The sequence below is a fragment of the Pelecanus crispus genome, chromosome 4, assembly GCF_030463565.1.
Source record: "Pelecanus crispus isolate bPelCri1 chromosome 4, bPelCri1.pri, whole genome shotgun sequence".
Lineage (NCBI taxonomy): Eukaryota > Metazoa > Chordata > Aves > Pelecaniformes > Pelecanidae > Pelecanus > Pelecanus crispus.
The window spans coordinates 68,272,672-68,299,101 of record NC_134646.1 but is presented as its reverse complement, the minus strand read 5'-3'; the positions used below and the strand labels follow the sequence as shown (position 1 = coordinate 68,299,101).

Sequence of the window (26,430 nt, the reverse complement as noted above, 5' to 3'; positions counted from 1 at the left end):
ATGAAGACATATTTTCTCTATTCTTTATAGAAGTTGTATGGTATAAAAGACAATCAGAGTAATAGAAAAGGAAGGTGGTTTTTGTGAAATGGTTAGGGACGGTTATCTCAGATAGTCTTTCATCCCTACTTGAAGGCCTTCCTATGAATTTGCCTATTTATGGTTACAGATGTAAAGTATAAGCAGTTTTTGAAGGAGGACCTAGAATGCAGGAGGCATACCCAAATGGAGTGCACTAATTACTGGGTCTAAAGGGACATTCTTCCTTTCAATCTTTCCTCCCTGATCTAAAGTACAGTAGAATTACTTCAGCTAAAGGATCACAGGGTCAACACCTTGGGTTGTTGCATTATCATTTCGCAGAAGCTATAGACTCATTTTATAGCTCAGTAGCAACAGTCTACATTTCTAGGTACATCGTAAAAGTCAGTGGATTTGATAGCACCAGTCTCCATTGACATCCATTGGTGAAATACATGTAAAAACTCCTTTCAAGACTTGTCTCATCAGGTAAAACACAAAACTTCTTGCTTCTATTTAGCCACCTGTAGAATAGTTACGATAATGCTTCGCAATGGCAGGGCAAAGATGTACAAGATTTTGAGCCTCCCACTGGAAGATACTCTAATGAACAAAAGCCTCTTCCCACCCCCTACTTGCTATGGCAGTTTCAGAGGAAAACAAGCAGAAATAAAGGAACTGGCTCACATCCAGCATGTGTGGCTTCACACAGTAAATAACAATCAACACTTTGGCTGCTTCCAGGATGCAGTGGGCAAGGTGCCAGCAACGGTTTTAATCAGTGCCATTCTTTGTTTAGCAATGCCCACTAACTAGTGTAATTTTTAGTTTGCTATTATTAGCACTGGCAGTAAAACAACAGTAAACGATATGACTAAAGATTTGAACTTAAAAGCTCACCCCAAGTTTGTCACACCAAACTTTATGGATGAGTCCCTGGCATCTGAAAAGTGCTTACTGTTTCTGTCCTTACTTGTCACTACAGGAGGGCATTTTTACAATCCTGACTTCACAAATAGGTGGCAGTTATAATTAAATTAAATGTAGCAGAACTCATGCTTCAAATACTGAGCAGTGCAGTTTTCTGTAAACACTTTGCAAAGGCAAAGTACTCAGCCTCTTGGGAGAAGCTGTATTTAGGCGAGCACTGCTTCTGTGACTTGCCTTTCACACGTTCTGTGTGAGTGCTTTTGATCAAATCCCTTCAAATCAACTGAAATCCTAGGTGAGGGGAGGAGGAATAGCTCCTTGCTGGCAAGTGCTGGTCACTCAGTTGTGCTCCCTTAGACCCACTCAAGTGATTCACTTGAGCAGAATGAAGGACATCACCAATCCCTAACAGCAATATTTGAGTATAGGTCAATTCCCTACTTTAAAACCATGAAGATCTTTATTTTGTTTTTCTTACATGAGGGAGTTAGAATTTAGAAGCTCATTTGGTTTTCTGCTTTTCCCTAGAAGCTCCCTGTACTCTTAAAGAGTGGAAGATTCACTGAGGAGGAAACTGTACTAACAACCTTCTCCTCAAGTTTAGCAGACTGGCACCATCATGACTGCTAATATTTTATAGCCATATCTGAAGATGAGAAAGCCTGAATTTAGCACAATGTATTTATGAAGCAATCTCAGTGTGTCAGGGGTGAAAAAAAAGAACTATATTCTGTCTAAAATGCTGATCTGATTTTTTTTTGTGTGTGTGTGTTAGTCAACTGGATGTTGATACTAAGTACTGACACCAACTCATATTTTCATTTTAATCATGAAGTAAGAAGACTGTGAGTTTTGCATTCCTGGAACACATGTCTGCATGAAAGACACTCAACCTGAAAATGTGCCCTAACTCATGTTACTTCAGTATTTTTCAGAGTAGTGGTTCTTTGCTTCTTTCAAAGATGTGCAATGGTAAAGGCAGACAGACCAATATTTGGTTAGTGCCAACTACAGTGAAAAGCACAGGGGAATTTCAGCTCCTACAGGATCCTGTCAGCTTGCAGAAGTGGGCAAGAGCATAAAAGTTAATGGGGAGCCGGTTAGACACTGGAAATCAAACATTGTACTTATTATTTATATTTTATATAGTGATACATTTATTTTTTTAACAAAGGTTTTTGCTTTCTCCACTATTAACATCAATTTCTCTCAGGAGAAGGGCCCCAGCATTGCAAACAAAAGAACAAAAGTGCTTACCTGCATAAATATTTGTAAAACCGAGCTTGACATTAGCATAAATAGGACCTGATTCACCAAGCACAGTGGTGAAAATCCAAAGCAATTGAGGCAATGATGTGTCTGAAGCTGCTGTGAGAGAGTCATGCGGTCCATGGGAAGAAATGCTTCTTCCCTGTTCACACAGTGAGGGCAATGTGCCTCATCCTGGAGGCTCTCTGGCATTCAGTGTCTGTCACGGGCTCCCCTCTCTGTGTACCAGAACCTCACTGTCACATCTGCACTCATCTGCCAGCACGCCACACCCACATCTCCTTTATTCTGCTGCCCAAAGGGCTCCCCAGAGCAGGGTCCATGATATGGAGAAGATACTTGACCACCAGAGCTCTACTGTTTATGGTGATCATGGAAGGGACAGAGTGAGCTTTGTGGCAATGCTTTGGGCCATAAATCTAAATGCCTTTGAGAAGGAGTGAACAGTTCCATAAGACAGGGGAGGATGTACCAGTGCTACTTACAAATGAGATATTGTTTCTATAATTCAGTAAAAGACATTAGAAAAGCATCAGAATGGAATTTGAAGTTCAGTCAGGAATATGAACTGATAACTTTTTTTTAGCACAGCAAAAAAAATCTAAATAAACTACATAAATCACCTTCAGACTGTTCTGAAGCTTTCTCTGTCTCATATGTGGATACTCAATACCTTGCTTTTTGCAGCATATCTAAAATTTGTAACATAAGTCAAATCATTGGAACTGAATACTGAGATAAACCTAAATAAATGGTGATTGATACTTCCTGGCATATTTTTGTGAAAACATGAACAGCATAGAGAAAAAAAAAAAGAAGCAGAAGGCATTTCCCAGTTAAAACAGATAACAAGAAGGGAAAAAGATAACTAGAGAATCAGACACATCTGAAAGAGAGTTATCTGTCATACAGGGTAGGCCTAAGACAGACATTTAATTTCTCATAGTGGTATCATTCCTCATGGAGATTCATTGAGTTTGAAATTGCTGGTAATAAAAACTTCTTGCAAAACCTACTAAGTTTATGGCACATAGCATTTGTCTTTGCTCCATAACTGCAGCTTCTAAGAACAGAATGAGAAAATAAGGCTGTTATGACTTGGGCTCCATTACAGGGGACGGTACTACATCTCTTGTTCAGTGAAGCAGATGCTGTATGACTTGATTTATTTATTTTCAACACTACTGGAAATGCAGTGGATTTTTTGGAAATCAGATTCAGTGTGGTTATTTTATCAAGTCTGAGGGATGATATGAGACTCAAATCTGGAGAATTATACTACTTAGAGATAAGAAACAGAAAAAATAATTGATCCCTGTGCATAAGCTTCTAGCCTGTTCATGGACTGTTTGCTGTTGAGACAGTTACATTAATAGAAAAGGGATGGGTTTAAATCTTAGGATTCTAATTAGGTCTTCACTGGGAAATGGAGCAGAAAACTTCTTAGAGTGCCCAGAGGTTTCCCAAAAGATGCTGCTCCCAGGAACTCTGAATGCAGAAGGCAATGATGACCAAATGGAGAAAGGCATCTCGTTTGCAGAGCAAAACCTGAAACTTCCAGCTGAACAACTGAGAGAACTGAAGAGGCCCAGCATGCTCCCAATTGAATGGTGGGAATACCTTTATTGGGATGCATATTCTTTCATGGCATATTAATGTAAGAGGAAAGAAAAATATTCTGGAGAAACCAGAAAAAGGATCAGATTTTTCCAGCACAGGGCAACAGGGACAGGTACTTGCTTATCTACTGGTAAAAAAATGATCACTAGAATACAGTTTGGTATTGCGTCATGGAGAGGATTACTGGAAGATTTTAGAGCCAATTACCACTAAATTACAGTTGTCTGACAGACTGAAGGAATGTGTCATCATTTTCATCACAGGCAGCTAATGTGGTGGGGGACAAATCAGCTAAACAAAACTGTAATTTCTATCTAGAGCTCTGGAATAATTGAGAAGCCATTCTTATAGTGAAAAATACATGAAGAAGGTCAAAAAAATCTTCATGACATTTGGGCATGTTCCAGTAAAATTAATGAAGTTTTGGAATTGACTTTAAGAGAGGCAGGATTTTTAGCCTAGATGAATAACAATACAAATTCAGGAGCTAAATGTTACAAGTACCCAGAATTGGTGAATCTATAGGGGTAGTTAAAAACTGATAAACAAATTTTCCATTACTCTCTGGTGTCAAGTTGAATCTAATTTTGCATCTGCTTCCATATTAGAGTTCTCTGTTGTTTTATGTTGTGTCACTCTTCTTTCTCATCTGGCTCTAGAGGAAGGTAACAAATATTGCCTGTTTTAAAACTTTGTTAATAGTAATGAATCATCCATGGTACTGTGATTTTTAGTGGGGACTCATTATTCAGGACATGGAAAAACACTGACAAAGATCTTGTGCCCTAAAGACTTAGGAAAGAGGTGAAAAAAAAGAATGTGAGATGAACTGGGTGGTTCAGCAGGACAATATGGAAGTTAGTTATTGAACCTGGATTTCCTTCCTATTGATCCAAATTTGGTAGCCTGTACAATAGGTTTCCTGTACACCTAGATCCAGTGCTTAGTGCTTTTCAATCACAGGCACAATCATGTGTCTGTTACCCTGATACCTAGAATTGCTGGTAGATAGCGTGCCAGAGACAAATACTGCTATATTCAGCTACTGGGGGGTTTATTTTTAAAAATTATTCTTGACGCTTCTTTTTGTGAGGCCACAGTGAAGCTGGTTACAGTGTCAGAGATGCATAAATGGAGCAAGTAAATAATTGTTAGAAATACCACGTAGAGTGCTTCCTAGATCAGTGGTTTTTTTAGACATGAGGTTACTGTTATTTCCACTTGAGCTTAGTCATGGAGGGGTAAATGGTCTCGCTCAAATATACTGCCCACACAACACACATTTCACTCTTAACATCGAGGAATTAAGTGTTCATTTTTCTCTCCTGTAAGGCTGAACTTTGCTATCTCCAGCTCCTGGGAAAGTTCAGTTTCCCACAGCCACCAGCCCCCCTACTGGTGCTCCCTACTTTGTTCCCAGGGCATGTCTGAGGAGGCTTTGATCAAAGGCTGAGAAGCGATCTCTCAGATAGCCAGGGACACTCTAAAAGGTTTTGGCTTTCAGACCAGAGACATTAAATTAGGCAGTTGTCAATGTGGAGCCTGTGCAGGCAATGATGCGCTAGTATAATGCTCTCCTGCAACCCAGAAGGCTTTTCAGTGAGATAGTTAAGGCTTTTAAAGGTGTGTGGCAGTTAATAAGCCAGCCAGAGAGCCAAAAGGCTAGAGTCTTTAGACTTATCGTTTCATGCTGTGTTTACTGAATCATGCTGTCTTCTGAGTTATTGGCTTCTATTTCTTCTGTTATACTCACCGTATCTAAGGTCCTTTGAAATTCCATTTCACAATGGAATTGATCGGGTTGAATAAATTCCCTTACGTGAAAGTTAACATGAGAATCATTCACATAATCAGAGTGAAGAGCAACTGCGGAAATGTCCAGCTGATCTAAAGAATATTGGCTCTATTAGATACTGGATTTTAGACTTTTACTCAAAGGTAAATGCAGGTTGGCCCAAGACTTGTAATAAATTTCCATGACACTGAAAGACTTGACCTTCTTGCTCTGGGATTTGTGATTTGCTGTTTTATTTGAAGATTTATCAGTATTTATTTTTAGCTCAGAAGTAGATCTAAAGAAATTTCAAATCAGAAATTAATTCTGTTGAAATCAAGAAAGGACTTTTGACCGTTTCACTGCTTTCTGACAACACCTACACATTGCTGGTTTTGTTTAAACTGATCAGGAATTCAAACAAGAAAAAATTATACAGATCCAAAATTGCTTGGAAATTCCTGGGATCCAGAACAGACCCCTGAGTTCAGCGCAAATAAGACTTTGTCTGTAAATTTTTGAAGTAATCAGGACCCAAATGGTCAAACTGCACCATCCAGAAGTATCTCCAGAAGATGCATTTATTCCCTCTCCTCTCATTTTGCAGGCTTGGGACACCCACCTGAAAATATGTGTGTCCACTTTGTGTCTCTGAATTGCAGTGTAACAGGGAGATAACTTAGATTTAATATGGATTTGTCATGTTTTATACAAAAACTCTTTAAAAGTAAGAAAACTGGTAGCAAGAAATCCAAGTAGAGTGATGTTTTTAAGACTGTTTTCTCAAATGATGAATTGGCTCACTAAAACATTTTACGCTAAGCTGTGTGTTATAATGTCCAGTGTTTCTAGCAGTTACAATTAGTATTCATCTCACCTTGTGAAAAAAAGGGGACAGGTGGGAGAATAGGTGTCTGCTCACTACATTTTTAAATTACAACCTCATCAATGGTGCATTGCACTAAATTTTACTTCTCCAATGTTAGTGATTACCCAGAAACAAAAATCCAACAATTTCACATAACTCAAGTACAAAGCTTTGTAATGCTTAATCCAGTTGCAGCAAAAAGTAGTCGCAGTGAGTTGTAGCCAAAGAAGATATTTTGCTGCTTATATTCTAGTACATAAGCATTTATATCCCTCAGATATCACACACTGACATACATGAAAGCTCTGTGGTAGAAAACAGCTCTATCAGCAGATGAGTGACACTGAGCAACTGGCTGGCAGAGCAGAAGGTATATACCGTACATCAAGTGTCAGCCTGGCATGACTGATGGCACGCTGAGAGCACACCAGAGCACGGGACAGGGTACGGCCAGTTTCAAACAGGAGGGACAGACAAGCACACAGAGCAATACAATTCCACCAAAACATACTATTGACTTTTTTAGAATAAAGAACTTTATAGGTATTTGGTGCTCTGTACTATTATTGGTACTGGGTGATAAAAGTCACGCTCTTTTTATATGCTGCATAATTAGCAACTTGGCATCTACATTTTTCAGAGATAATTCAGAAGTCAGCAATCACTATTATGAAGACAGTACTTGGTATGCTAGATGACAGGCTTTCCCTAGTGAACACAACGTGAAGTATCTCCATGAACAGCAGTAAATCATGAGATGAATAGAAGTGTATGGACTGAGTTCATTATTATCTTGCAAAAAGAAGATTTCAATCTCTGCCAGCAACTGTGAAACTAACTGAAACAAGTATCTCTGCTGAACACATTAAGGTCTGTAAATTTGTGATGACTGACAACTATATGCTAGGTCTGTCAAATTGTACCTCCAAATTATTTTTACTCTTATATTTGAAATATTTCAAGTTTCTTGACTAACTCCTGAAGGAAACATATAATAAATGTAAGCATTATTTATTGCTCAGTTTGTTAAAAGATTTCACATAGCCTTGTTTGAAATGTGGAAAAATTCCCTCTAAGCCCCTAATAAATGAATGCCAGTGCTTTTGAAACATAATAACAAAATTCTGCCTTGGCAAGGGTTTTTTTTCTTAAGTTTTTCTTCACTCATCTAAAATTGAGAAAACAATTGAACTGAAGCACGACTGGTAAATAATAATTCTATTTAAAAAAATGGAAGTTTGAGCTATGTGCATTATACATGTCTTCAGAAACTCTCTCTAGATAGAAAAAGATGATTTACAGAAATCTGTCCCTTGACAGCACTCATGATATCCAGCTTCTAGGTTTACTTGCTTGGAATTTCATTATGCAGTTGTCTATTGTTTAGTGTATGAAGGCTAAGCATGTCACAAGACTTTTCTAACATGGGGAGATGTTAATTTTCAGTTTGAATTATTACCATCTGATTTTCTAGTAAGGTTCAGAAGTTGCTTTATTTTTTTCTATTTTATTGACATTTCTATGTTACAAATTTAACAGGTTTATATGCATGAGGCAGAACCCGTTCAGGTGTTATCACTGCATCTATTTGAAAAGACAAGTTGCTGGTGCTTCTCTGTATATACATCCTCTTTTTGTCCATAACACTGCTCTTCTTACGCTGTCTGTGCAGAGGGGTCAGCACCTCTGTCAAACTTTCAGCACAATGGGCATGTTTCATTCACTGTTAACCGGTAGAGCAACGCATCCCTTGTTTGATATTCAGAGTCACAGAGGGATATATGTCAAATGGTTTTAGTGTTGTTTCATGTTAGCCAGGAGCGCTAGGTGGGAACCTTTAACTGACCTATGTTTTTCTTCCAGGCTCTCTTCTTTTCTGTTTGGTCAGAAAGAAAGTCTGCATCCGGAAAGATCCTGCTCGCTAAGATTACATGCTCTGTAACCCAAGGACTTCTACAGAGAGTCATCAAATCTTGAGGGAGAAGCAACTGAACTGACTGCTGGTGAAATGAAATCTTTCTTGCTGTCCTAGGACTCCGTGGGGGAGGGTGAAAAGCATATTTAAGCTCTGAGACACCTCATCTGCAAGAGCAAGCTTTGGAGGACGGATGCAAGGGGCAAAATACTCTTGCACTAGTGCCATTGTCTGTCATGCTCACTTTTGGTTTTTTCTCTCTCTTCTGGCTTGTATTAATCTTGAATCTGCATTTATTCATTACAATAAAACCACATGGAGTCAGTGTGGAACTGAATGGACTCACAACAAGCTGAAGGCATCCTATTGACTCTGTGAGATGGGGGACACTAATGACTCAAGATATAGCTGATCCAAGCTATAGTGTTATTTCTCATAGTGTGAAACCTTCTGTTTCATAATACACGGTGTTCCAGAGACATAAACTAAGAGGATTATGTTGTCTTTGCCCCTTGTCATGCTTTAGAACAGCTGGAAAAGGTTAAGTAAGGAAGCAAGGAAAATGGAATGGACCTTCAAAATCCCTGTTTGGATCATCACAGAGGTATTCAAACTCTTTGCATCACCCATTTTTTTAATCTCTTTTATAGTCAAATGCCTATGTCCCTTGTCAGCTTTTAGTGTCTGACAAATATAATGCAAAAGGACACACTTTCCATTTGTACTAAATAAATTCTAATCAAGACGTAGCTTATCTTAGAAGCTACATTTGAAAGACAGAAGTGAAAGACAGAACTGTACATCTCTATTAGTCATAAATCAGAGGCTGTACAAACAGAATAGCTGTAAAGGTCATCCACATGTAGGACACATATACATTTCTCATACCTCCTTTCTTAACAAGTAATTTCCAATTACAGTGAGCAAAACAGATATATTTAGTGTTCCTAGGATCTTATGCATACAAATGTATAAGAAAATTAAACCAGTTTGAAAACTTTAACTTCAGTACCCTCAAAATTACATTGAGATGTTTCAGGTTTTGCACAAGTTAGTAATGCATATACTGCAAATGCACAGTATATACCTAAGCTTCATCCTCATCATTAAACAAAAAATTGCACAAGTAGAGAAATGATTTATACAGTAAAAATTATTTTTATTCAGTGCACCAACTCAATTTTCCTCTTTGAAGTTGCAATTATTTTTATCAGATTTATAATTTTTCTTTCACTTTTTAAAACTCTCATTGCATGGGAAAATGCTCTAATTCCCAGGCTGTGATACCAAATGTGGATAAAGCTACCTTGTTCTTTCAGGCATTTCTTCTCAGCAGATCTGAGAATAAATGTAGTTCATGAAGGTGCCTAATATTTAGAACCACATTTAGGCTTTGGAGAGGGACATAAATTCAAATAAATATATATAAGTGGATTCCTTGCCATCCTGAAGGCTTTCTTAATTGCAGTTCATAGGCTCTATCTCTGAGTAAACTAACTGTAATGATAGCTGGTGCTAAACTTAAGTTTTATACACCACAGCACTGGGCCTAGCACAAGTAATTTTATAGAGCTTTAAGAACATAATATGAGCACTTATCATATGAGATCTAGAACTGGTGTTTGAAGAACAGCATCAAAACTTTGAATTTGACTTCCTTGTCAGTTAATGTTAATGATGACATAAGATTCTGTGTCTCAGTGATCCCAAATTTTTTTTTTAATGTCAGAGTGCCAACATTATCTATGTGCAAAGCCAGATCAAACAACAACCTGAATTTCCAGAGTAAGTGTTTATGCCAATTTTATTTATTTATGGAGACTTTTTACAGCTAAGAATGTGAAAATTTACACTGTAAATGTATTAAGGTTTTCAGGGGATTGGGCTGCTGTACACCATACAGAAACAGCAATTAGTTTCAAACCATTAGCTAATCTTGTTTATTAAATTACTTGCCCAATCTGAATGTGGGCAGTTCAGATCACAAACTGATCGAACTGTTCACTGGAAGAGACCTCTGGAGGTAATACAGCCCAACTTATCAAAAATATCCTATGAATATTCTTACAGTTGGGTATGTAGATATACCTTAGATGGATAAACCCACATGACTCATTAGACTGGAAATATACTTAATTAGATAAAACAAAGCAAGCACTTTCTCCTCACTTACTTTTTTTTTGTAAGACACTAACAGAAGAACAAGCAAAAGAGAAGGAATTTTCCAGAAAAGGACAATGAGAATAGCTGTATTTTATCATGCAAAACTCGAATGCTCTAGACAATCAATAAATGAGCTTTATAACCTATAAAACGAGCTTTCATTAAACTTCCTTTGAGACTCACAAATGCAACATACAGTAATACAATGCTTTCATCAAACCGTAACTGAAATGGAAAAATCTTTGAATAAATTAGCATATTTTGAGTTATGCACAAACGTATTCTTCCATGGATGGGTAGTGTGATGGGGAAATCTATCTTTGAGCTGCAACATTATCAGAGTTATTATCTTACTGCCATTGTTTGCCTCATTTGCTAACAGCAATAGGGAAGAAAGGTATCTTAGAAATGTTGTTTTCCCAATAAATGTCACAAGTATGGAGCTGTCTATTTAAAGCTACAGGGGCATTTTTATGTATGCATGACTTCAATTTACACTTTCTCTGATATGCAGCTGGGTAAGATCAATGTTTGTCAAAAATCCTTTCACTTTTCCAGGAAAGTCTAGTAGTTTCCCAACACAGTTTGACAGAATTTTTGATGAGAATGATCAAAATTAAAAGATCATTAGCATTTAAGTTTAGCACAGGAGCATCTTTTGTGCAGCAAAAGCATTATCTCAGTATTTTTAAAATGGAAATGTGCCATATCTCATGGACATTTTTAAAACTGAGACACCTATCAATGGACAAAAGAGAAAGAAAGACCACATGTTGAGTGCATGCTTGATAGTCTGTGCGATTTATTGTGAAGTACCACTTGTACTAGGCTTGCCACAGAGCCATTGGTTTGAAAGGTTAATGACTGCAGCAATCACAATTTCAATTTACAAGAAATGGGATGACAGGAAGCCAAATACAAAATGGAGAGGTCCCACTGTGGTGGCAGCTGAGCAACAATTCATCAACAAGAGTGCAGGAACACTGTAAAACCAGAGTGCTGGGGACAACCTTTTGAGCCAGGGGAGGGCTTAGGACTTCCGTTAAGCTCATTTTTCAGGGACAGTATATAAGCTTTAAAAAAGCTAAATTACCCACTATAGGCATAAGTTCTCCCTTGGTGCTTTTCCTTGTAATAGTTGTTAGGTCATCTGAAGGTGCTTATCCCACCTCCTTATGTTTGCTTTATTCTATCTTCTCTTGTATTTTAAATGTTGACCTTGACTACTACCAAAACTGCTGTTGCCAAGACAGGCACTTCAATGATCTTTGGGACTCTCCTACAGTTATCCTCTACTTCTTGCTTCCTAGACCATCGGCTATACTACAGCGCGATCTGAGACTCTCTGAAGCTTTCAGGTGTGTACATACACACAGAGATGCTATCTGAGACCCTACGTTCCTTCTGCTTGAATTACTTTTTGCTGGATTTGGTGTGTAATTTGCCCACAATGGAAAATTAAATTGATGAAAATATCGTTAAAGGTTTACATTTTAATTTTTGTAGAAGAAAAAAACACATAATAAATAAAACATTGTAATCACGAACACTACAGAAAAACAGGAGTACTTGCTGCTTTCTCATCTGAAGTCAGTCAGAACTATATGTAAGTAATTTGAAGTCATAAATAATAAATAACTGGATGTAAACTGTGAGAAGTTCTCATCATCCCTATCTCAGAACAGACATCCTAGAACTGGATAGGATTCAGGGAAATCAGCAGGTTGGAGTGAGATTATATAGACAAAAACTTTCCAGTTAGGAAAAGAAGGGACTAAGTAGAAAATGTGTTAGAGGTGTGTAAAACAGTGAGTGTCTTGGAGAAGTAATGGTAATCGTTACTCATTTTCTCATAGCAGAAATACCATAGATAGCTTATTAAAATAAAAGGCAGCAGGTTTGACACAGAAACAAATTATTTTTCACAGAAGGCATAATTAGGTATGAAGCTAATTTCCCACAGGATGCTGTGGATGTCAAAATACCCTGGTAGGTTCAAAAAGTGATTATCACAGTTTATAGAAGAAACTTTGGTTAAAGTATGTAAAATATGAAGATGCAGCTATAACTTTCAGCAGAGGAAGTATTTCATTAGCAGAGTACAAGGTGACAGAACAGTACATTAGGGGAATTATCACTCTAAATTCCCCTTATTCTTATATTCTTTCCCTTATCTGGCCATTCTTGAAAACAGGATACTAAGGTAAAGGGACTGAGTACTGCTTTTCTTCTGTTTAATCAGTTGCTTTTTCTTTATCATGTCAGGGATCTATTTCTTCCTGCCATGCTTGCATAAAGACAGAGGGAAAAATGTGCATACTAGAAAGGCTGTTGAAAATATACAGAAAAAAATTCCACTTTGTTTATTCATTACTTTCTGACACACCTAAATCATTATTATAATATAGAGATACCCAAGTTCTTCAGAAAGAAATGCCAGTTTTGAACTTATATCTACTATTACCATAGTAGCTATGGAGTCTTGTCCTTTCTAAAGCTTAAAGTTTTGTATTCATTGAGGTTATTAATATTTGCACTATTACAGATACTTTATCTTCTGGTAGTATTACAGTTTAACTATTGAAAATCTCGCATTTTTTAGAATCTATATAAGGATAGAGTTGGTTTCTGTTCCTTCGGTAAAGAGGTAGGCAATCTGTGGATTTATAGATGGGAAAATGCTGCCTGAAACCAACGTTCATTCCTAGACTAGCAAACAGTAACTAGTTTAATTTATATGGTTGAACTAGCTTAACTACTGCATGTTGATTCCAAATATCAAGTGCTCACATAACAATAGTTATTTTATAGTTCATTGGTGATACAAATACAGCAAAAATCCATATGTAGGGCACAATTTTGTTGAATTAACCAGAGCACAGGTAGTGACTATGCCAGCTGATACTAGCTACATTGCCTTTAGGACCCCAGTCTGCAGTACAGCTCTTTTGAGATCCTGGCAGTGCACAGTGCACTGTGGGATGTTGTAAATTTAGTCTAACAGGAGCATAATGTCAGCAAAGCTACAGCAACTTAAATTCATGCCTTAACATACCTTGCTTTATATAGTTAAATTGTTGAAGAGATAGTAAGACAGGTAAACATGAGGTGAGAAGCATAAAGCGCAGAGGTAGGATCTGCACAAGTTTTGATGGTGTCATGTTAAAGATGTGTGCCTGCGTGTTTCATTAAATATTTTCAGTGGAGCTTCCTTCCTAGTGAAATGATTAAACAGAATATCACAGAATGGCTGAGGTTGGCAGGGACCTCTGGAGTTCATCTGGTTCCACACCCCTGCTCAAGCAGGGCCACTTAGAGCAGGTTGCCCAGGACCATGTCCAGACAACTTTTGGATATCTCCAAAGATGGAGACTCCACAACCTGCCTGGTCAACCTGTGCCAGTGCTCGGTCACACTCACAGTGAAACAGTATTTTCTGATGTTGAGAAGGAACCTCCTGTGTTTCAGTTTGTGCCCTTTGCCTCTGGTCCTGTCATTGGGCACCACTGAAAAGAGCCTGGCTCTTTACAGCCTCCCTTCAGGTTTTGATATACATGATAACACACACATTGATGAGATTTCCGCCCCGCCCTCGCCCAAGCCCTCTCTTCTCCAGGCAGAGCAGTTCAAGCTGTCTCAGCCTTTCCTCATAGGAGAGATGCACCTATCTCTTTAGTCATCTTTGTGGCCCTTCATTGGACTCTCTCCAGTATGTCCATGTTTCTCCTGTACTGGGGAGCCCAGAACTGGACACAGCACTCCAGCTGTGGCCTCACCAGTGCTGAGTAGGGGAAAGAATCACCTCCCTTGACCTGCTGGCAATACTTTGCCTAATGCAGCCCAGGATGCTATTTGTCTTCTTTGCTACCAGGGCACATTGCTTGTCCACTTGATGTCCACCAGGACCCCCAGGTCCTTTTCTGCAAAGCTGCTTTACACCTGGGTGGCCCCCAGTATATATTGGTGCATGAAGCATACACATGAAGCATACAGGGGTGGAGATACTGGCAGGATAGTGTTAAGCTGGATCAGAAAGAAGGGGAGTGAGAAGGGAGGTGGCCTGTGGCAGACAGAAGTGGATGATTGAGCACTATCAGGGGGAGACCATCTAAGCACAGACCATGGGAAGCATTTTAGTGCCGTCCTGTATCAGCACCCACCAAAGCTGCTCAAACTGTATTTGGTAAAAGCTAGATATGTGACAGGAAGGATGAACTAATCCACATAGACAAACTTCTCATAGAGCTGTAGAGCATTTTGCAGTAGAGACTGATAAATACGAGAAACAAAACAAACCTAACTCAACTGAAAGTTTTCAAATCCTTCACTTCTGAAGTCTAATATTTGGGCTAAAGACTAATGTGTTAAACTGATTTACTTTTATATTAGTCACCAGCGCTAGTCATGCTTCACAGCATTTTTGAAAGTAATTGATAATTTTGCAATTATATTAAACACAAAAAACTTGAAATTCATGCTCATTAGCTCTAAATAGTCAAAGATATTTATAGTCAAAGATATTTATACATGCATGTCTTGAATTATCATGTACTGATAAGGAAATGAAACACCTGAATAAAGATGTATTACCATGTATTACCATCAACACTGCTTTGATGTAAGTAGAAGTCACATCTTAAAACACAAAAGCATGTGAAGACCTGGAATTCCTCTTTTCAAAAAATGGCAAAACAGTAATCAATTAAAATACTTTCTTATAATCTATTCTCTTTTACCATACCCCATTTTATGTAGAGAATTATCAAGGTCCTTAATTTCTGAGACTCTAAAAATAAGTATTCTTAGAGAAACAGAGAGAAGGCTCATTTTATCCACTATACTTTTTACATTTGTGCCTTAGATAATTAGGGACATTCGTTCATGATTTCCAATACCTAGGGAATACTGTCATTAGCAGGGGAATGCTCTCTGGTACCCTGAGGAAATGAAAAGCTTTTAAGAGCAATCACTGTTAATCACTTACATGCCAACATTATATACCTTCTGGAACTGAGGATGATATATAGACAGAATGCATTAAGTACCTGTATTTTACTTTCATTGTAGGCTTTCAATAAAAATGTAGTTTTAAAACATTGATTTGCATGGCCTGCTTTCATTACAAAATACATGATATCTAAGAATTCTGTAAGATTACACTTCTTGTACAAGCTATTGAAAATATTCTCTCTGATTCCATAGCTGAACTTCATTGTGTTTTTGGCATTACTATACTTTGTTACACAATTCCACTTGAGTGGTAAATGCCAAGGGCAAGAAGGCAGCCCTTTTGTAAGGGTGAAAGAAAAACTAAAACAAAAGGTGATAAATGCAATTAAATTTATCTTTACTTCCTGCTCAGCAGGAGACTTAGCACCTGCACAGTTGCAGTACCCACAACACAGTACATAGATTAACATTACACACTCATGATTTGCAAGTAATTGCTGTTATTCCAGTTTTTTTAATATCAAGTGTTTTCTATCCAATGTTAATGGCATATAATATCCTATAGAAGTGTTAATCACGTGAAAGATGGTAGAATAAAACAGAGAGAAAAAGGCTACTTTTTAAAGAAAGCAACTTTTTTTTGTATAGTATTAATAAAACCAGGGGCAGCTCTTACTTTTGGTATAAAGCCAGAATTTAATGATACTTAATAAAATGTTTTTGTGTCTTATTTCTCTGCTGTACTAACCATGTGTACTTTACATGCTAGCACCAAGCCTAGCACCACAGCACAGCAAGCACACACTGGAAAAGGAGGCAGACTGCACTCATGCACTGGGGTCCTCAGTGCGGATACCTGCCAACTAAAAACATTTGACATATATATATATATATATGAATGACATATATCAGCAAAAAAAATCACAAATAATGACTCCCAGTAAAAAGATCTGACAAGTTTATATACTTGGGGAGCTAGGAAGGACTGAAGAAGTCATCTACTGCTGTCCAGCTAATGAAAAATTCCTCTAGTGCAATTTATGCCAATTACTTCTTGTGGTAGCTATTGTGAACACAAAAATCAAAATCTTTCTTCTCACTGACCAAATTCTACAGGACTTACATTCTCTCCCATTGTTTAATCTTTAGACAAACAACTCCAACACAATTTTCAATCTGTCCTTGAACAAAGTCCTACTATATTAAGTTATAATTATTCTCTTCTGGATGCTTTCTAATTTGTCTGCATCTTTTGGTTGTTAAACGGCCCAGTTCCTGCAGAGTGATTATTTCCTCACCTGACCAGTATGCAGTATTTAGCTACTGAATCCCATGAGCTCCACTGCCAGTCATTCTTATACTGCTGAGGTTGCAGTGGCCTATCCTGTAAACAGATGGTAAATTCAAAAAGGAAGTGCTTACATTCTTGAAACCTCTGTATAAGATCTGAAGTTCCTTCTTTGTGAATTTACTCTGTGCTTCCAGCAGTTCAAGAGCTTCAGGTCTATGTCGTACTGTGGCCATTTCCATTTCATCTTCTACAGTGTCTGCAGAATACAAGAGACAGAAGGAAAGCTCAACAAGAAATATAGGATGTAGAAATATCTAAGCCTTGCAGAAAAAAAGTAAGTTAAATGACATTCTTTTAAAGAACAGCTTTTGCATCTTTACAGACAAATAGCATGTTCATTTTGAATTCATGGGGAAAGGGTATCTGTCTGCTTCAGTGGCTGCACAGAACATGGAACAGCAGTGATGATCCAGCAGTCTGGATATTGTCACATCAGTACAAATAGCAATAAACGGAAAGCCAACATTCTGCAAGAGCATGCATGACACATTCAGAATGACTTTTCTGTTTCTATGAATCTCTAAGCAAAGAAAACAATTTTATAAAACTTTAGTGACTTCAGAATATTGGAAATTTTCCCTTGGTTGTTAATGGATGTGAATTCGCTCTATCAGGCTGGGGTTCTCAGTGTTATCCTTTAACTGTGAAGTTGTGCTTTGGGAAGTGGGTGAGATTGATGTTGCATATCCAACAATACACCTTACTTTGAGTACTGTATAATAAACCCTTCAGGGCAACGTGATTATTCATGGTGAGCAGCCTACGTGGGGAATATGAGTATTTTAGTGACCTCATCATTAGGTGAATAAGAATGTGGATATACACATTCAAGGCTTCCAGCTGAGTGCAGCCCTAAAAGAATGCAAGATAGCAATGCATTTTTTTCCAGGCGGAGTTTTAAATGTGAAAGTTCAATAAAATAGGTAAAGAAACTTTCAGTGTGTATTTTTTATATGGGGTGCCAGCCATATACCTGATCAAAATATGAATGTGTGCACCTGTTTTTAAGTACTCACAGCATTAAACATAGCTTATGTAGTACTCCAGACTAATTTAATCAAATCACTGCCTTATTCTGGTTTAAGAGTTATACCAACTATAGAAATTGTAACTGAGAGAAAGAAAACGCACATAATTGTCACTTCTACAATGCTGAAGATATATATTTTATTTCATCAGAGTGTGGGACTGCATTCTTAAAGTTTTATTCAGTTCAATTTTCATAAGAGCACAATATTAGGATACTCCATTAAAACAGTACTATGCTTACATCTTCACATATTTTTGTTCTGCTACAATGCAGTAATAATAACTTTCAGCTGCTTGGGAGAAATCTGGCAGCAGAAGATATAGTTCAGCTAAACAGAAAAAGAACAACTTTTAAATAGATGTAATAACAATATGTAAACTGTTTGGATAAATCTTCATAAAATTGTAGAGCCTTGTCTTTTCTCCTGTCAAAGAGGTGTTGCTGTTAGCACTTATCTCAGGAAGATGATGTCAATGTCAGCCAGATGATCTCAGTGTCACCTGCAGTCTTATCTCAAAATGTCCGTTGTGTATTGGCTTATGGACAAACTATAATATGTTTTTCTTTCATTTTTCTTCGTAGATTATCTCATATAACTCATAGACCACTACCATCTTTGTGAAACTTCCAATCTAAACAATATTGACAAAACCCCCAACTGATACAACTTTACATTGACCTTATGATGTTTGACAATAGCTTTAAAGGGCCAGTATCTGAATTCACAAGATTATAAGAAAATTTCAGCTCTCTTCTTTAAAAAGACACTCTGTGGTGCAAAGAGGAAGTGAAAAATCCTGCCTTTATAGATGAAATTGGAATAAAGTAGTTCCAGAGTTAACAAGCTGTCTTCCTAATCTATGGAAGGTGTAGCAAAGTTCTTGAGTCCAATTTTAATCCTGCAGAAACATCTAGGGTGTATTTTGCACAGTTTCTAAAGCCTTTCCATCATGTTTTAAGGGATTAATCTTTTATATTCTTTATACAGTCACTAAAGTCTCTATGGCAATGTTATGCTGTAGATATGCAGCCCAATTTTTTTGTCAACTGCAAGTCAACACTAGGTGCTTATACTAAATTGACAAAAGAATCAACCTGAGTATATTGTTGAAAAGTCACTTGTGTTTTATATGCCAAGAGTTATATGGGATTTAAATCAGCTATTGTTTAGACAGAAGGGACTTAATTGGAAAGGAGGTCTCTAAGCATCCATTTATGAAACATCTGGCTACCTAGAAAGATATCTACAAGCTTTTCTAGAAGCTAAATGAATACACATAATAAATGTGAGGCTAGAGATAAAGGCCAGACAATGTTATGCTGAGCACAATGTTTGGTATATCCTTAGTAATAAACATTTTTATTGTGTTTTAATGATTCGGTGAGAATGTAGAAGATTGCAATGTGGTGATGATGTTGGCTTTCTGTTAATGAAAAGCTTCAGTAAAACAGTCTTTTCATACTCTATTTTTGTAGTCTCTTATAGATATAAATAACCAAAAAATAAGATCACTGTAAACTTCTTTATAAGATTACTGTAAACTTCTTTATAGTGTGCCAACTATGCTGATTAAAATACTATAGCATTCATGAGTCACTTGCAGGTTTTTTAATTTTTTTCTTCACACTTATGGCTGCCATTATTCTGGCTGGAAAAAAAAAATTCTATACTTTAAAATATGCAGTGAAAATGTGTGAAAATATATCTATTTCTGAACATTAATGATTTCTATGGCACTAATGAAAAACTAGTTATTTCAGTTCTCTAGTTTTTTTAGCCTAAGAAAGTTAAGTTTAGGGGGTTTTTAATTTATTTATAAAAGGTTAACACATGTTAACTGAAAAACAGCAACACGTTCATATTCGCGCATTAATATATTAAAATATTCTTACTGATTTCATTAATGAGTAGCTTCTAGCTAAACAGTAAAGACAGTTTTTAATGTGTTTGTCACAGGAGCTCTGCTTTGAACCTTTCATTGTTTATTAAAGAAGAAAATGGTAAAAACAATGCAAAAAGCCAACATACTCTTCAAATAATGGCAGCTGGAGAAGCATGCCCAAAGTTAGGGCTCAGTTCATATCTGTAAAAATTGTGCACATGCATTTGCCTGCACAAACCCCAAATTATAGCTCTCCTATCCAATTAATAATTGCATACACATATGCTTTTCATTTCCAAAACCATGAGTCTAGTCCTATCTCTAGCACACACATTTAAACAGTTAGCTAAAGAAGGATGAATTTAATTTTAGGCTTACTAGGCTAAAGAACACAAATGAGAAAAACTGTTCTTTGACATGCTTTGTTCAATGGGAATGCTGAAATAAGATTTAAATTATTGAAGCAACATTTTTCTGCACATATTGATAGAAGTTAAGCACAGAAGTGCAAATTCAGGCTACGTTTATTTCAACAAATTACTTGTATTAAAAATATTTTCCTTAAAATTTCTAATGAGTTCACATTATGTGGTTGTCGTAGGTAGTGCTGGCTGCATTCCTAGTACATTACAATGTTGCTTCTTTCATGCTAGCAGAAATCAAATAGCACATTATGTTAAAATGGGATAATAACTACGTGTGTCTACAATGATATTCTTATTTAATATAATATTTTCATTTAATATAACATTCATAATATAACATTTCATTATTGATGAGAGTACAGAGAAAAATGCTGAATGCATTTTTTTACTATTTTATTCTCAAATATGAAATATTTAATGCAAGTTTTATTTTGACTTCTGGTTTATAAAACAAACAGTTTCAGTAAGAAAACAGAAGTTTTGCATGGTCAAGGTTACTAAGACTGACTCTAAATATTTTTGTGTTACCTGTGCAGACAAAAAGCTTGCACAGATATGTGCAAGAAATAAGGATGTGTTGCTCTCCAACCAACTTCAAACAAACAGATCAAACCTTCTATTCCTTCTATTCTATTTCCTTTTTCTATTCTATGCCTCATCATCGGAAGAGTGCAAGGTCAGGCTGGATGGGGCTTTGAGCAACCTTTCAGCAAACCTGAAAGATTTCCCTACCCAAGGCAGGGGGGTTGGACTAGATGATTTTAAAGGTCTCTTCCAACCCAAATCATTCTGTGATTTTATTATTCCTTTTATAGTCTAAGGTTGTATTACTCGGGTATGTAGCTGAAAGCAACTTCCACATAATGAATTACTATCAGGTAACATGACAGTAACTGACCTTTTTAAGCTACCTTATTTTCAAGTAAAACACATCAGCTGAAGCCACCATGAAATGTCACTGTGCATCCACGTCTTTAATCCTTTTAATCTTTGAGATCTCAAATACTTAGAAATGAAAGCAAGTACCACAGCCTTCTCTGTAAAGGACCATATGAAAGACGGTGAAGTAGGGTAGCAAAAAAAAAAAGCCTAGATCCATACCACTGAAGACTATGCAATTCACAGGGGCCTGTGTCCGTAACCAAGTTGCCTCGGGTTGTCCTACAATCACTGGACACAAGGAACTGCTCTTGGAGGCATTTTTTCACCTTTGATTGATTGATATCCTTTAACAGAAGAGTATACCAGAAGCACAGGGACAACTCAGCTTCTAATTTTAGGTGGTCAGATTAGTGCCTAGAATTAAGCCAAATTAATCTAGACTGAATTGGGTCCACAGGCATATTTTAAAATCAGTTATAGTAGCCAATTTATATAGGAAGACATTGGTATTATTACTGTAATTAATCTCTATCTAGGTGTGTGTATATATACACACATACGTATGTATGTGTCTATGTATGGATCTTCCTCCCTCCCCGCCCCCCCCCCCCCCCCTATTTTTATCTGTTAGCTACCCTGGAGAGATTTTTCCTCACAACATATCAAGACATTAAAGATAGTGTCAGTGTGCTTTTCCTTTATCTCCACATTCACATATTTTTTTCCAATCTCATTATTACTTTTCTTTCGGACACACACTTTAGGTTTCATTCCCTAAATAGTTTGATGTTACATAGTCAAAGCCTGCAGAGCCAAGCCTTTCATCCCAGACCGGTACTGCTGATACTATCCTATATATATGATAGCAAGAACACACAGACACGTGCACACATTGTACACAAAAACATACCACTTCTCAAATACATTGAGAGCAGGTATTTAATTTAACCAGTGAGTCATTTCTCAGCTGGCTTGCAGAGCACAAGTGCCAACCCAGCAGCTCCTACGTGGCAGACCCTGGCACTGGTATCTTGCCATCCTGCTCTGCACTGACAAATCTGTTACCAGCCCACAAATCTGTTCATCACTTCCTTTTAAACCTCAATAGAGCATATGATTACTTCAGCAGATATCTTGTCTCCTGGATGAGCAGTTAATGAAAGTATAACTTTTGATGCATGCAAACCTAAAAAAAAAAAATCAAATTAAAAATAAAACTTGCTTTGAGTAACAGGAGATGTCGTTTTGGCAGCCGAGCAGGGCAAGAGCTTCATAAGTCGCTCTTTAATGCTGCGTTTGGTACTGTTCTGAGCGTAGAGGAAACCTAAAAAATATATTATCAGGACTGTTAACATAGGCTTGAGAACAATTTCTATACATGCTGCAGAGTTCATCATTATAGCAGAATCCTGATGGGAAAAGGCCAAACAGATGGCAGCCATCCTGAATTGCAAAGGGCAACCAGAATTTTTGAACAGGACAACAAAATTGTTTTGGTTTTGTATCTTTCCAATAAGGGGGATTTTTTTTGTATATGTCCATCCCTTGTAAAGTTTTTATAACACACTTTAAAACATCTAACAGAGAAGTATCAGATTATGTATTTGAAACAACACAAGGTAAGTGTGTTTGTAAAAATTTTAATGCTAAAATTTTTTAAAGACTTTTAAGTCTATTTGATTTTGAAGTTTTGTATGGAAAACAAACCCAAAACCAAATAAAATTGCAAAGATATCTTTTGCTGTCCTTTCTGGCAGTCTTCTATTTCCATGGCTGAGTTTTCCCATATAATTCATTCAGCAACTGTGATAACCAACCTGGTACTTTTGCCTTTTCTGAATATTAAAATATCAACCATGATGTGTAGCCCCTCTTCCTTTTCTTTAATATTTGGCATTCTACATATATATATATAAAAAGTAAGTATTTATATTTTCATCTTTAAAAATTGACCTGGCTGAATAGTTAATATTCATATGCCATAAAGCAGGTGAACAGCATTACCCTTATTTACTGTGAAGGAAATTGTCAGAGTAACCCCCTGTGAGGTCTAACTAACCATTTTATACAAAATGGGTGATACAAGCAAGCATCTCCTGGATGGATATTTGCTGCAAATGACAGACTTAACATCTGTAAGATAGTTGAGTAAATGATTTATGTTCCTGAGGAAAGTAGAGCTTGGTTTGGACATTATGCAACTCCTGCATTTTTCATCTTGACTGTATGAGCTCAAACACAAATGCTGCTTTGTGATGGCTCTTGCTACAACACCAAATATGCAGAACAGATGGGGCAAGAAATTAAAGACACAACTGACAGTTTCTGTGCTAGTGGCACAGTCACCAGGATAATCCTGGGTTATCCCCACCACCGCACTTGTGCTGAGTACTGGTGTTAGTGACACGATGTAGAATAGTTTCCTCTCTGTCACCAAACCAGACAGAGTGGGAGCCTCCCACCTGTAGCACTAAGTGGAGCTTGCAGGCAATCTTGAGAAACTATGTACTTGTATTTGGGGACAGAAGGAGAAAATGAGAAGGCTTTAAGGATATTAAACTTTGTAAAATATTTCTCAGTTTCTATATGAGTAAAACATTGAAGGGAATGAAATTAAAGAAATGGGGAAAACCAGGAAAGACTCAACCACAGCCTTACAAAATCAACCAACTATTACTAGGCAAATTCTGCCTCTGTGAGAACAGCAGGTCTGGTAAATGGATGAAACAATCCAGCTTCAGCACAAGGTCAGATGGACCTAAGTTACCATCTCTGGAAATGTCAAAACCTTTTAATACAAATAATAAGAATGAATACACTTTTTATCTGTAGCACTTAACCATCAGCTCAACTCAGAAACATGGTGCAGATAAATGCGTAAAATAAAAGACAATCTGTGATCTGATGGGTATCCCAAACTCAATATTTTTAGTTTGAGTACAAAAACTGAGCCTTTAAATGGATACCCTGTAGTCTCAGCTGGCAGTGTCTGCAGTATCACACTATGCCTGTACAGCAGTAGGTGTCTGAACACAAAGGGAATTTGTTTATCTTAAAGACTTTTTTCTTTATTAGGAATTCTTCTAGCATAGACATGATCTAGAAATATCTACTTCTAGCTTGTTAATTTGACTTAAGGTCTGCAAAGGTTCACTGTCCATGTATTACTTACATAATTACATACATCCACAACATATGTAATTAATGAAGACGAATACAGTGCTTTGCCAAACCTAAAGGGACGTATTATTTCCAAATGGTTTGAAGCTCAAAGCCTTGAGTAAGCAAATAATTTTGCCACTTTTATGCTTGCACTAAAGCTCAGTATGAGGAACCAGCATGGAAGCTTTTCGCTCCCAGTGACTGCAGTCAGTTTATTTTGCAGCTATTGCAGTCCACTATCATGAGCTCCTGATCAGTACTACAGCTTTTAATGTGATTTTTCACGAGTAAAGAACTACTTAATACAGAGAAAATATGTTGCACATGGGGCCTATGCTAAGTCAGTGTTTAATACACCTTGAAATACTAAAAGTGTTAATTAAGATGAAATATTGTAATAGTTTCTGTGAATTCTGTAGCTATTTGCCCAGTTTGAAACAGGTTGAGGAAAAAGCTGTGGCCATTAAGAAGCTAATTAATCTAAGATCGATTAAAATTTATTTATTACATAGTAAGAGATTCTTATATTATTACCAGTCTTCAAAATGGCTGTTCATAAAAAGATGAAGAGCCGTGAAGCACCAACACACTGATAATGATGGACTGATGCTGCTTCCTTCAAACTTCTAGAATAGAATAACAGCAATTCTTAGCCTGCAAAGAGATATTCAGAAGAAACTGAATTTTCCAAACTCTTCTTGATTTTTTTTTTTTTTTTTTTTTTAGTAATTGGTTGACTAGAGATTTCATAGCTGTTATCCCTGACCCAATCAGTGACAAACTCCTCTGGTCTAAGTGTGAAGGTTCTTCAAGTTCAGGTTAGTTAACTGGTGCTGCTTGCTCTTGCATTTGATAATTTGTTCCTCTGCAATGAAAATTAAACTGAGAGACACACTTTTCCCCAGAATTCACTGTGGGAGTGTCCTAGAACTCATCTCCGCATGACACCACCTGGAATTGTGGGCGATTGTCCCAAGAGGTTCTCATGCTTCACAAAATGGTCTGTAACTGGAGCATGGCTTACGTATTCTCATATCTAGGTACTGCTGTACGGATATATGTGCTGCATATAGAAATTGGGCATACTAGACATCCTTTAGGAGTGACTACTATTTAACATGATTTATATCTGTAGTTGTAGCTGATAAATACACCAATGGCTTAAACCTCTGCTTAACAGATATTTAAACTAGAGAGCTGTAACTCTATGATTTTATTAACAAAAGTTTAATATGGAGAGTACCATGCATACACATGGTCAGTACAATAGTTTTTTGAATTGCTACTTCTAAAAATCATATTTGGCCAAAAGCATCCAGATCATTGTTATGTGTGTGACCTAGTCACTCCAATATCACAATGTTGACAGGCTGATGTAGATCTGACACTGCTGGTTACAAAAAAATACACAAAGAAGCACAAAATTTTTTCCTCATTAAATAACAAATTAATATAGTCATAAAAGACTTTAAAAGATAAGGAAAAAGGATGTGTTAAAATATAAAAACTATTATTTATAAATTATAAGTGATTTATAAATGAACATATATTCTTAGTCATACACATCTATACCTAGACTATCTTAACTCTTTACATATTTACTTTTTTCAGATGTATGATCCCTGCTTTAGAAAGACAGTACATATTACATATTGCCCTGTTGTTACAGAGACAGGTAAGACTACCCCAGGAAAGACTATCAAGCCAAGGGATTTTTGCAGGAGTTTTCAGAGGCAAAATATCTCTAAGAGTGATAGTTTTCTTTGCAAATTCTTTGTAGCCAGCATGAAAGTGAGGGCAGGTAGGCCACTTCTTGTTGGTGTAGCAGATAAATCAGATAGTCTGCCTTGCGTCCCCACTAAGCGCACAAGATAGACTGTGCTGTGGCTCCCCTTGTCCCCAGTCTTGCCCACCTTTCCTGCCCATAGCAAATGCCCTCTGTTCAAAGAAGCACTTTCCTCCTTGCCTCCCACCTCACTGCTGACTTTTTATAATGGGATTTGGGTGATAAATGTCAACCTCGAAGGCACACTCATCTGAGTACTTAAAAGAGCTTTTTGGGCCTGTAATCATCCCTTTATTAAAAAGTTCAAAAACTGGAAACAATTTTCCCAACAAATTCTTCCTTCACTGTCAGTGAAACAGAAGAGTCACCTGTAAAACTACCTTTTTTTTTCCCCACTCTTT

General features: G+C 37.0%; 1 protein-coding gene across 5 annotated transcripts in view; it reads right to left on the bottom strand.

The window, feature by feature from the left end:
* The window catches only part of KCNIP4 (potassium voltage-gated channel interacting protein 4), a 357,626-nt gene that overhangs the window by 33,111 nt on the left and 298,085 nt on the right, over positions 1-26,430 (bottom strand). For 3 of the 5 annotated variants that reach the window (XM_075708933.1, XM_075708932.1, XM_075708931.1), the window contains exon 2: positions 16,933-17,057. In XM_075708933.1, coding sequence (XP_075565048.1) covers positions 16,933-17,057 — 125 coding nt within the window. Of the gene's footprint in view, positions 1-16,932; positions 17,058-22,303; positions 22,406-26,430 lie in introns of those variants that run through there. The other 2 variants (XM_075708930.1, XM_009489878.2) reach the window with 2 other exon arrangements.